General features: G+C 36.3%; 1 protein-coding gene across 1 annotated transcript; it reads right to left on the minus strand.

Annotated features, from left to right (window-relative positions):
• Positions 1 to 2667: 2667 nt before the first annotated feature.
• LOC132092531 (beta-sarcoglycan-like) lies at positions 2668 to 8936 on the minus strand. Its single transcript, XM_059498808.1, has 7 exons — positions 8904 to 8936; positions 7650 to 7859; positions 7116 to 7301; positions 6822 to 7013; positions 6457 to 6588; positions 3429 to 4500; positions 2668 to 3357 (listed from the first exon to the last, which is right to left on the minus strand). The coding sequence occupies exons 1-6, from the start codon at positions 8916 to 8918 to the stop codon at positions 4294 to 4296; spliced, it is 942 nt and encodes a 313-aa protein (XP_059354791.1). The 5' UTR covers positions 8919 to 8936; the 3' UTR covers positions 2668 to 3357; positions 3429 to 4293.
• Between the last annotated feature and the right edge of the window lie 4698 nt (positions 8937 to 13634).

Here is a 13634-nt window from a genome sequence, read left to right on the forward strand (position 1 = left end):
CTTCCTAGGAGGTTCTCGCTCTTGTCTCGGTTTCCAAGAGAGGTTTTTGGGTACTTCAGGTTTCGTCAAGCTCACAGTCACCTGGTGGTTTTCTAGGAGTGCAATCAAGGCATCTACACTTGGTGGTCCCTGTTGAGCCACATATTTTTTTGCATCTGTAGGCAGGCCACGTGTGCACCGATCAATCACCACCCTTTCTACCGCACCCTTTCTACCGCAGGTGGCCCATCTCCTTCGTCTAGCCAGCTTCTTACCATGCGGATTAACGTGGTTACTTGGGCCCGTGCTGGAAGTGATGGACGGTATTCCCAGCTATGGACACGCATGTGCCTTGGCAGGCAGGCTGAGCCCATATTGGGCCAGGATTGACCTCTTGACCACTTCATAGTTTGTTGCCTCATGAACGGTGAGGTCACAGCAGGCCTTCTGGGCTTCCCCAGTTAGCAGAGGGAGTATCAGGTTCTCCCAGTCTGCCCTGGGCCGTCTCTCTCTTTGGGCAGTTTTTTCAAAAAGGTCGAGATAGGTTTCAACATCATCTTCTATAGTCATTTTGGTCAGATAATCCTGGGGCCTCCTACCGTGTGCCTTAGTCCTTCGACAGAGCTCTGTGACTGCTGCATTCAGGGTCGTTTGGGCCTGCAGAATGGCGGTCAGGGCTTCCTCCATTTTCTTAGTGTTTCTCTTCACTGTTTGAATCCCAGGCGAGGCTCAACTCATGCCCGCATTCTCCACCATATGTAAACTTCACACACAAGGCTGAGAGGGTTAGCTCTGGGGTTCAAAGTAAATCATTCACCAGGCCGAACTTAACTGGAGCAAACTTAAAGTTCTTTATTTGTCATAAAGCAGGGTTAAGGGTAAAGGGGAGAAAACTTGAACTTAGGTACTTCTTTCTCAGGTTGCTCCTTTTTGCATCAATTTACTTCTGGAAAAGAGGCAGAAGAGGTGTAGGATTAGTCAAGGAGATTCACTTTACTCACGCCGTCAATTAAGCCTCTATCTTCAAGAGGGTAGTTGGGCTGGCTGGGCTTGAATGCATCCAACACTGAGTCTGTCCTCTTCCCCTGCTTCTCTCCCTACTGTGGCTTCTTTGTTCACTTTTATGTGATTACTAATTGGGCCCAACAGCCTGCAGCTGAGGCTGCCTGTCAGAGGGGAATGCTGCACACCTGTGTTAGAGCTGTCCTTGGTCCTGAACACCACTGTTTCACCCTGACCATGTGTCCTCTGATGGTGCTCTCCATGGTGCTGCAGGTGACTGTGCTGCGTTGTGATGGACGGTTTCCTGCTGGCCACCACAATATATATATATATATATATATATATATATTTTTTTTTTTTGTCATGTTCTTTTGAAATTCTGCTGATGTTATTTTAACTTAAAAATAATTTTAATGTTTCAGACTACAGCCCTCCCTGGCTACACTTGCATCAGAATTGGTGACAGTTTTATGTCCCTGAAACGTTCTTGGACTGTTCTACAAATCCTTGCCAGGTTTTGACTTTTATTACACCAAAATAAGATTCTTGATCAAAAGTTGTTTGCCATTTCTGAAAGGCTGTTTTTAGGGGAACGTACACTCCAAGCCCATGCCCATGTAATGTCATACTCATAGCACACAGCTACACCTTAAATGGCTGCTTGTTTTGTGTTTTATATGGTCAACTTAAATCAGTTTAAATATGTCTACAGACTTCTACAGGGTTCATTTTGCACATTGTCTGTTTTGTAATGCTATGGTTAATTTTCTTCTCTCTTCATCTCATCTTTCTCTAACACATAAAAAGACTGATTCTTCCATTTTGATTGCTTTTTGTGAGAAAGCATTTTAATTATTTCTTGGGCACTGAAATAAATACTGTGCTATAAGAAATACCCCCTTGGTCTTCTCTTTTCTATGTATTTGCTGACACTTTTTTGTATAAATGAAAGTACAATGCCAGTTTGTGAATTTGTAAAAATACAGATATTTATAATAAAGTTAATGATTGGCAAAATTGCCAGTTCTACTGTTTAATAAAAAAAATCTAGAATACAGTAATGAAACTGTAAAATTACGGTACACTACGGACCCAAAGCAGAGCAGTTCAGGAGAGGACCGTGCTGGCACAGGCAGGGAACAGTACAGGCAGAGGTGGGGACAGAATGTGTCCCCCAGAGGTGGAGGAGCAACACTGCCACACCAAGTCAGCGCTGAATAATATAAACAACAAATAACAGATTGGAGTAGTGAAAAAGTACAGATGACAAAATATGACATACTCACATTTGTATGGTACAATACAGATAGAAAACACATTTATTTATTTACTGAGCTGTTAGGACGAAATCCTGAAATCCAGTGCTGCACCATAAAACCAATAACATCAATATGCACACACACATATATACAGTTGAAGAGAGTCTAAATTATTAAACACCAGACCTTCACTTGCCTAAGCTCAAGGGAAAATTCAAGTAAAACTTATACAATTCACAGCTGAATGAAAAGAATATATAGTAGATTTGTTTAAAACTAACCTTTTAGGGTAGCAATTCTCCACTCGCTCAGGCAAACTTCTGTCTGTTCTTATGGAAAATTCCCAACAAAACACTGAGACCAACTAAGAAATTCTTTGACTTTAACTTCAACTTACCAAAGATCGAAGTCTGAAAAGCATTATGGCACCACACACACTCACACAGAGAACAATCTTTCTACAATCACTCACTTGAGTTAATGTCTTACTCAGGTTTGTTCCCTCCCAAGCATTTTAAGGATAAAATAAACAAATAAATATATCATATTTAATATTGAATAAATAAGAACAAACTATGCAGTGATACATTATTGAATTGCCACTAGATCATTGACCAAAATTTATAATTGACAAGTTAATTATTATCTTTACTCAGTTGCCACATAATATAGTTAGCAAATCTAATATTTGTCATTGTCATTGTTTTTTTTTCAATCAAAACCACATTTTCATTTATTAACAAAAACATTGATAAATAGAAGCATTTATTTTCCTCTTCATTTCAAATTATTTGTGACTTCCCTTCTGACGATGCTGAAAAGACCTAAAACCATAGAAAGTTTAAAAACAGATGACAATCTGTTGGTTTCAGGTTGACAGACTAATCCATTATAGGGTTGAAAAGAAAGTCACATCTGACAGTCTTAGAACATAAGATTTTAGTTTGGACATCACAATAATACGGTGTTCAGAAACAACAATAAATACCACACATATACCCAGACAAACCAGGTCAAGAAGGTTATATTACACAAAATATCACACTCAGGTAAATCAATTATATATCATAGAGGTTTCCTTTTTTTATCTTATCAAAAGATACACTGGTAAACACCTCTGAACATGTAATTAATATTTTCACTTTAGTCCATTGCACTCTTGAGAAGGTGATTGGACAATATAATAACTGCCTTGAAAATATGTTCCAGAAGTTATACGTCGCCACTGTTTCAGGATCATACTAAGTGTTGCTTATTTCACTTGACTGTTCTGATTCTGCATAAGTGAAGACTATTACAAATGAAATGAAAAGCAAAAGGCCCAAATCATGACAATTTGTGTAACAAAAACCAAAAAAAATCTTAATGACATCTGAGCTGTTAAATAAAATTGGCCCCTTTAAATCACCTCTTAAAAGTCTTCTAAAGCCCCACTGGCCATATAGAACAATGCAGAAGGTTTATGACACATACTATTTTAAAACTTGTATCAGTCAAACAACACCCCTCTTTTTATGTGCCAATCTGATAGTTATTAATGACAGGAGGGGATAGTTAAAGAGTGTAATAATACTGCTCAGAAAATCACTGGACCCAATTACTCTGCTACGATTCAATATATAAAGCACATGCAGTGAAGGCTGAAAGTAGGCTGCTTATAGGCTTCAAAACACTGAATGCACAGGGAGCTCTCGGCCATAAATGAAAACCGTACTCTTTGTGCTGGGTCGGATTTATGGTTATAAGGGAGCCATCATCATCATAGAGGTGTGTGTTTGTGTGTTCTTAGACCTCTAATAATGCTGAATGGGAGTATAGAAGAAACTGTCCTATTGGGTGGGAGTGTTAGGCCAGATAGTGTGTTTTTTGTGTATTGCGCGTGTATAAACTAATAATTATTGTCCAGTTTTTAGGGAAAAATAATATAAATGAATAAATAAATGTATATATATATTACCATCTTTGTAACTTTTGCCAGTTCACAATTAATATTCATAAGAAGGCATTAATAAGCATGTGTATGTGTTTTCCAGTGGTCGTCCTTCGTCTTTCATTAGTGTGCTGCTCCACACGGATTGTCGGATGTTTGGCAGCCCATGTTGGAGTATTTGACCTGCACTTTGAATAGTGTGCCGTCTGCACACATGCAAAGTTTATACCTCTCCAGACCCTCATTAAAGTACAGGTCTCCCCTTAAAGAGGAGTTTGGTATACGTGAAGGACTGAACATCACTGAGCCATTTAGAATGATGCTGTTTTCCTGAATAGAAAGACAAAAAAAAAAACTTTAATACACTCGTAATTATACAACCCGAATTCCGGAAAAGTTGGGACGTTTTTTAAATTTTAATAAAATGAAAACTAAAAGACTTTCAAATCACATGAGCCAATATTTTATTCACAATAGAACATAGATAACATAGCAAATGTTTAAACTGAGAAAGTTTACAATTTTATGCACAAAATAAGCTCACTTAAATTTTGATTTCTGCTACAGGTCTCAAAATAGTTGGGACGGGGCATGTTTACCATGGTGTAGCATCTCCTTTTCTTTTCAAAACAGTTTGAAGACGTCTGGGCATTGACGCTATGAGTTTCTGGAGTTTTGCTGTTGGAATTTGGTCCCATTCTTGCCTTATATAGATTTCCAGCTGCTGAAGAGTTCGTGGTCGTCTTTGACGTATTTTTCGTTTAATGATGCGCCAAATGTTCTCTATAGGTGAAAGATCTGGACTGCAGGCAGGCCAGGTTAGCACCCGGACTCTTCTACGACGAAGCCATGCTGTTGTTATAGCTGCAGTATTTGGTTTTGCATTGTCCTGCTGAAATAAACAAGGCCTTCCCTGAAATAGACGTTGTTTGGAGGGAAGCATATGTTGCTCTAAAACCTTTATATACCTTTCAGCATTTCAGCACAGAGCCTTCCAAAACATGCAAGCTGCCCATACCGTATGCACTTATGCACCCCCATACCATCAGAGATGCTGGCTTTTGAACTGAACGCTGATAACATGCTGGAAGGTCTCCCTCCTCTTTAGCCCGGAGGACACGGCGTCCGTGATTTCCAACAAGAATGTCAAATTTGGACTCGTCTGACCATAAAACACTATTCCACTTTGAAATAGTCCATTTTAAATGAGCCTTGGCCCACAGGACACGACGGCGCTTCTGGACCATGTTCACATATGGCTTCCTTTTTGCATGATAGAGCTTTAGTTGGCATCTGCTGATGGCACGGCGGATTGTGTTTACCGACAGTGGTTTCTGAAAGTATTGCTGGGCCCATTTAGTAATGTCATTGACACAATCATGCCGATGAGTGATGCAGTGTCGTCTGAGAGCCTGAAGACCACGGGCATCCAATAAAGGTCTCCGGCCTTGTCCCTTACGCACAGAGATTTCTCCAGTTTCTCTGAATCTTTTGATGATGTTATGCACTGTAGATGATGAGATTTGCAAAGCCTTTGCAATTTGACGTTGAGGAACATTGTTTTTAAAGTTTTCCACAATTTTTTACGCAGTCTTTCACAGATTGGAGAGCCTCTGCCCATCTTTACTTCTGAGAGACTCTGCTTCTCTAATACAAAGCTTTTATAGCTAATCATGTTACAGACCTGATATCAATTAACTTAATTAATCACTAGATGTTCTCCCAGCTGAATCTTTTCAAAACTGCTTGCTTTTTTAGCCATTTGTTGCCCCCGTGCCAACTTTTTTGAGACCTGTAGCAGGCATTAAATTTTAAATGAGCTAATTAAGTGGATAAAATTGTAAACTTTCTCAGTTTAAACATTTGCTACGTTATCTATGTTCTATTGTGAATAAAATATTGGCTCATGTGATTTGAAATTCCTTTAGTTTTCATTTTATTAAAATTTAAAAACGTCCCAACTTTTCCGGAATTCGGGTTGTATGTTTACATTTATATATATACACACACTACCATTCAAAAGTTTATACACTACCATTCAAAAGTTTGGGGTCAGCAAACAGCGTAACTGTTTTCAGCATTGATAGTAATTAGAAATTATTCATAAGTACTAAATCAACATATTAGAATGATTACTTAAGGATCATGTAACACTGAAGACTGAAGCAATTACTGATATCTTAATGGATGATGATCTTATTTAGTTTTTTTTTTTTTTTTTTGAGAAAAAAGTTAACATGCAACTAAAAAATTAAGAATTTTTTTTTAAATCTTTTAACTACTTACCGCTTTCAGCTCAATGTCACCACCCATGCTGAACTCCACATTTTTGCCCATGATGTAAACTCCCTCATTGCCACGGATAATGGCCTTACCATCTCCTTTGATAGTGAGGTCAGACGATGCGTTACTTGTGATCTGCAAAGGACGGCACTGAGTCACGGTACAAACACAACTCATGTGTGTCTAATCAAAAGACCTAGATTAAGACGATCATAAATCTCATGTTAAAAGTCTTTTCATATGTGAGATTTGTCCTGACATATAAGTGATGCATGCCATGTGATAAGGCACTACTATTTCACTTATTTGTACTCAGTTATTCAAGTTTCATAAGTCCATGAGTTAGGACTATGAGAACTTTTGCTTACTCTCTCAGTAGAGGCTTTCTTCACGTTGAGAACCTTGACATCTTTGGGCAGGTGGAACTCATGGTTGTCAAAGTCAGTGCTGAAGAAAGTCGTTTGAGTGCGGGGGTCAGTAAAGGAGATGCCCAAGTCACTGACGATAGACATCTTGTCTTCCTCTATGCTCAGCTTGGTGTTGCCCTGCTGGAATACCACCTGTAACTCACACAGAGCACACCGAAATCAATACACTTTCTCATGTCATCACTCAGAGCATACAGACTTGTTGAAAGAAAGTCAGATCCTATGCTGACTGACTGGGTTATTGTTGCCAGTAATGACAAGGTCCTGGTCCTTCCTGCCGCCCACTGTGCTCTTGTGTAGAGGGTGGATAACGCCCATATCAGCCTTCTGTTTGAAGCGTAGCAGTCCACTCTCGTGAAACTCCATACTTTCACAACCTCCAGGACCTATCCGTATCACTGTCCATATCACCAGTGTTATCTATAAAACACAGATAATGTATAACAGTCTCTGTATTCAGTGAGCAGTAGAGATGTAACTCAAGTGATCTGAACGTTTTCTTATCATATTTATTATTATGATCAATATTGAAAACAGTTGTGCTGCTTAATATATTTTTTGTGTAAAACCTGTTTTTTTTCCTCCAGAATTCTCTGATGAATAGAAAGCTCAATAAACAACATTTATTTGAAATATAAATCTTTCATGATATTATGCTTTGTTTTCACTTATGATCCATTTAATGCATCCAAAATTATTTGATGCTAGTTTTTGAGTATATCATATCATATTAATATCACAGACACAACAAAGAACCGATAAACTCACAATGAGGTTGATGAGCGCAAGCAGAAAAAGTAGGATGATAATGCCAATGGCAATGATGCCCTTGCGACCCCTCAGTCCTGTTTTGTGGAGTCGCTCCTCCTCAATCGGAACATATCCAGCCTTAAAATTACTGTTGTGCTCTTTATTAACTGATCTACACTCAATAGACTTCTCCCTCATGGACTTCTTCACTGGTGCATTTGGGAATTCCTGTGGATATAAGGAAAAGAAGAAGGTATATGATGTCAGATGGTAAAATTAATGTCTGTTTTACAAGACACTCCATTACTGCCACCAGTGGTTTACCATACAAGAACCCCTTCAAATAAAGCATTACTCAGCTTTACTTAAACAATTTGCAATTAAGATATTATTATATGCAGCAAAAGTACTTAAGCCACAATTAAAATGAGTATTTTTCCAATTACCTTCCACCATCTGTTTCCAAGGTTAATTTTAACCATAGCATAATAACCAATGGTGTAGTTCATTTTAACATGTTCACTAATAATTGACAACCACACAATGTCAAATACTTTTACATTTTATTCTAAACAACATTTTTATAATTACATTTCTAACATATCTATTTGTGATTAAGCTTAAAATACATATTCAAGTTTTATATTTCATTACATTTTAATATTTTATATTTAATTACGTTACTCAGTGTTAGTTTTAAGCATGTCTTAAGTGCCGTAATACTTTTGGGAACAATAATAGTTTATATTCTCAGTAATTAATAATCATATAATATAATTCATAATCGATACAGCACTAGATAGTGGCAAACGATTTTCAAATTAAAGGGAGTAATAGGGTGCAAAAGAGTCTGATTTGGAAATACGCAAAAAAAAAAAAAAACATATAGCATATCACAATTTATTTTATTTTTTTAGCAAATAGATCTTCTTTTAGAATTAATTAATAATAAACACATTCATGCTATTAAAGTGTGACGGCTAAAAAAGAAAGCAGTGTTCCTGTCTTCAGGAATGCAGCAGATGAGTCCGTGTGTCTGTGTGCCTAAAAATAAATGACACGCAGCTCTTTCCTCTATAATAAACACGAGCGAATGCTTTTTATCTTAGAGCTCCAACGTATACATATTCAGTATAACAACAGCAAACTGTAACCCTGCAATATTAATTCACAGACATGGTTTCAATTGTAAAGTTATTATACACCGCTCGTTTTAACGCTTTAAAACGAGCGGTGTATAATAAAGATTAAAAATTCACGCTGAAAACAGACCTGCACTGACGCCATGTTGAGTTTCTCTTTCTCTTCCAGTCTCTCTCTTTTTCTCTCTCTCTCTGCCAGCAGCTTCACACTGTCAGAGAGGAGAAACCCATGGAGAAACCCCAAACCTCTGCGAGAGAACCGTTATCATCTTCTTCTCTTTTTTTGGCGGAAGGCAACTACTTTTTAAAGTGCATAACCGCCACCCGCTGTACTGGAGTGTGGACCAGAGATTGGTATTTACTTAACAATAATAAATAAATAAATAAACAACACACCAACCCACACCCTACAAACTATTCATTAATCCAGACTCTTTCAGTTTTTCTTTATATGTCTGCCCCTCATTTAATATATCCTTAAGACTTAAAACATTCACCCCATATTTCTTTAACTCACCTTTTAATCTTATTCTTTGCATCTTATATTTAATGCAGTGACAACTTGCTCCATTGACTCATCTTCCATTCCACAATCACACAAACCTGAGGGATAATTCCTCAATAAAAACAATGTTTTATTTAGCCCAGTGTGACCTAACCTCATTCTAGATATTATAATTTGCTCTCTGAGAGTTCTTCCTATTGATTTCATTTTTCTTACTGCTTGTCTAATCTTAAATGATGTCTTTTACTTTCTTCACCCCATTGCCATGACTTTATTATATTAAACCCTAATAATTGCTTTAATTTCTGCTTTACTATAAGTATCGCCTTAATTCTATCTTGCTAATAGTTTTGTCTATTCTTTACAGGGATTCATATATTACATAGACAATATCAGGTCTATTTTGAGATGATGAAGACTGCAAAGAAACCAATGCTGATAAGCTAATTGAGCCTATTACTGCCATTTTAACCTTATTTTGTTATACCCATTGTAGAGCCTTTAAAATAGCTAACAGCTCAACTAAAAACTGTTAAATTATCAGGAGTTCTTTCCCTAATACGTATTTCAAATCCTGGAATGGCAAATGAACATCCAGTATTTCCACTCTTAGGATCCTTTGACCCATCATTAAAAATGACAGCTAAAGACTTGGCCTAATGGTTGGTCTAAGGAAGTCATGGCCTAGTAGTTAGAGAGTTTGATTCCTAACCCTAAGATTGTGGGTTCGATCTTGGGCTGGCAATACCACGACTGAAGTGCCCTTGAGCAAGGCACTGAACCCCCAGGTGCTGCAGCATAAATGGCTGCCCACTGCTCTGGGTATGTGTTCACAATGTGTGTGTGTGTGTTCACTGCTGTTTGTGTGCACTTTGGATGGGTTAAATGCAGAGTGTATGAGTATGGGGCACCATACTTGGCTGTATGTTACTTTCACTTCACTTATACATTGTGCTTAATCTTTCCTAAAATCTGTCCAATTCCCTTTCCCTTAAAGTCTCTTTATTTCATCTTGAATATATGAATCTAAAATCAATGAGGGAAACATCCAAGGTGTTGTCTTTGGATAGAGAACGGTCTGAGTATATTTTGAGAGAACCATTAACCACACGATACTCTCAAACAATGGCCAAACCTTCCAATGGATTATACACTTCAAACATATCCATCAGGAAAAATGAAATATTCCAAAAAATCCAGGCCAATGTTGAAGTAGGAACGACTTGGTATTTTAGGTTTTAAGGGAGCATCAACTGATTTTTAATTACAAACGCGCTGCAATTACTCACAAAACAAACAAATAAAGAAACACCTGCAAAAATAGAAACATGCAAATACTAACACAAACAAACAGAGAAATGCAAATACTCACAAGACAAACAAAGAAATTCGCTGCAAATACTCACAACACAAACAAAATTACCCCAACAAAAAAATTTTTTTTTGGCTTATTGATTAACATAACCACTGTTTTACAAATACCATGGTTAAACTATAGTTAGAGTAGTAAATCCATGGTTAATTTGTGCATCACAATTTATTAACAGCCGTTATCTGAATGAATTCATGACTTTTAAGAATTTTATTCTTAAGAATGTTAGTCTTCCAATTCAAGGAATAATTCACCTAAAATGTACATTTTGTCATCATTTACTTTCTTTTTTTCTGTGGAGTTATTTATAGCTGACTGTCTAGGCTGTTTTCTATACAATTAAAGTCACTTGTGACGTGTGCACCTCACTTAATGCTGGATACAGATCCAAACAGAGGCAGATTAATCAAAACATCAAAATATTTTTTCTCAGCTTTAACATATTATTTTCTATGTGTGGGATGAATTAGAAACTAAAGTGGAAAACAATTACCTTTACTAATGAGTAATGACTCAGTAATTATGAAGAATGGAGTCATTTGTCATGTTTAAATAGAAATGGCTATTTACAAGAGAAAAGCTTCACACTAACATTTTCAGAGTGGACTGGACTTGATATGATTGGCCATTTAAACCTTAATTGTGTTACAGGGATGTGATATTGTACAATACAAAGATTCATATTGTTAGAAAACATCTCTATTTTGATTATTTGTATTTGTCAATGAGCCCCCCAAAAGTATCACAGGTTAAAAAAATAAAATAAAATAAATAAAAAAATAAAAAAGCAGCACAACTGTTTCCAAAATTGATAATAAATCAGCATATTATAATGATTTTTCAATGACCATGTGATATTGAAGACTGGAGTAATGATATTGAAAATTCAGCTTTGTATCACAGAAACAAAATATATTTAAAACTATATTAAAAAAGATTTAATTTGTAATACTTCACAATATTACAGTTTTCTTTCTGTATTTTTTATCAAATAAATGTGAGCATAAGAGATTTTAAATATTTATTTTGCAACAAATCATAGATGCAGCCTTGGTGAACATAAGAGACTCAAAAAAAAACAATCAAAAAAAAAAACAAAAAAAAAAAAAAAACAAGCCACAATTGTTTTTGGTGTATGTGCTTGTTAAGGTGCTTTATTTGTCTGTGCTAACTGGACAAGTCATTAAGGTGCTATTCTTTCTATTTTTTAGTATGCAGTGTTTTTGTATATTTATGTGATTTTTATCTCTACAGTAGGAATTAGGTTCAAACTGAAAATCTGTTGTGTTCTAGGTCACACCTGCAGACCTTTTGTACACTTTTGTAATTCAGATACCTTGGAGAATATTAATTGGCTCTTTAAAGATCTGTATTTCTGTCATCACTCTAAATAGAAGTGCTGTAAGCAAAGTGTTTTCCTTCTGAACCCTTGTTAATTTGTTTCTTCTATGTAGTACATAATCTATAGACATTAAAATCTTTTACAGAATGCACCGAATGCATTTTCACTTTAAGGTCAGTTTTAAATGTCAGTTTAATTATTTACTACTGTCGGTGCTGTTTTTTTATTTATTTTCTTTACTTCAGTACAAAAAAATCATATTGGAATGTTTTTAGTGTAAGATTAAGCTGTTCAAAACCCCAATCTCGCCGTATAATTTTAAGGCGCTCAGTCTGTTCTCCTAATTCATCCTAATTATGTTTCAATTCATGTTCTGTATCAAGGAAAGTACTTTGTTATCTCTAATCATTTATTCAATTTGTCTAAACATGCAGATGTGTGTGAATCATCAGTAACAGACATAAAATGAATGCTTTTAAACTGTTTAAGGGGAAAAAATTACTCAACAGTGGTCATATCATTAATGTATGTATATAACTGCTTCGTTTTCCTTGAGTCACAATAGATATAAAGGAAGTCAAAGTTACATAAAAAGTGGGTTACACTGACTGACGTCATTATGACGTGAATACAAAAGGTCACCTAGTTCAAACACATTATTCTGTCTGTACCCACTTCCACTAGAGGTCACTCTCATCCTACTAAACTGAGAAGGATACAGATACATTAAAGTACATAGTGCTAGCTATTCCTCCATGGAAATTTAATTAAATATTTTTTAGGTATATGTTTTTCATCTAATATTTATATTTCATTATTATTTATTTTTTTGTTAGAAAAAGAAAACTGAATAAAAGTTTTATTTTAACATGCGGCTTGCTTCTTGGGGGCTACCATGTTGAGATCATGTGACCAGCTATTAATCACTTTATCTCTGTAAATCTGTTACTTGACTTTTCTCAGTTTTTTCCAGAGAATAAATGAATCATGGCTGACTATGCATTTCTATAATGACACTGGTAATACTGGTGTAACTTCAAGATGCACAGCACAACATAAACAAAATATTACTGACTGTTCCTTTGAAGTAGGTTTTTTCCACTGTAATAAAAATAGAAAAGGAAAAAATACAGGAAATTTTCAGGAGCGGAGCCATGAAATAAAATAAATTGCTAGGTAGGCCATGTCTATGATTACAGGAGAGTGGATTCATTGAGAAACTCTCAACCACACAGCATCCACACACACGGCAGCATTATATAGTTGCTATGGCACTGGAAAACCTCTCGCTGTTCTAGGATGAGAGGATGGTGAGTAATGTAATTGTAGAATGACTGCAAGGCAAAGTCATACCAACAATTTATAAAGCAGGGACCAGTAATACAGGCAGATGCAGCATGAACACAGACTCAGTGGCTACTTTTCATTTTGTGAAATAATCAGATGTTGTATTTTGCTAGGTGTCATAGAAATCCCCCAACCAGCATTTATTCTGAGCACAGTTGCTGCCAGATCTGGACTGTCCTCTGTAGCAGACTGAGATCTGAGACCTCCAGCAGACCAATGATAGATAAGAGTGGCATATGCTTAAATCTCTAGCTACTGTAGAGGAACTGATCATAAATTGGACATAAAATAACAC

This window comes from Carassius carassius, chromosome 18, assembly GCF_963082965.1.
Source record: "Carassius carassius chromosome 18, fCarCar2.1, whole genome shotgun sequence".
Lineage (NCBI taxonomy): Eukaryota > Metazoa > Chordata > Actinopteri > Cypriniformes > Cyprinidae > Carassius > Carassius carassius.

Bases quoted from the DNA above. Each gene is read 5' to 3' on its own strand.
- LOC132092531 (XM_059498808.1), bottom strand. The intron at 6,589-6,821 runs GTAAGCAAAAGT...CGTCCTTTGCAG, and splicing joins AGAAAGCCTCTACTGAGAGA to ATCACAAGTAACGCATCGTC. The intron at 4,501-6,456 runs GTAAGTAGTTAA...CTTTCTATTCAG, and splicing joins GTGACATTGAGCTGAAAGCG to GAAAACAGCATCATTCTAAA.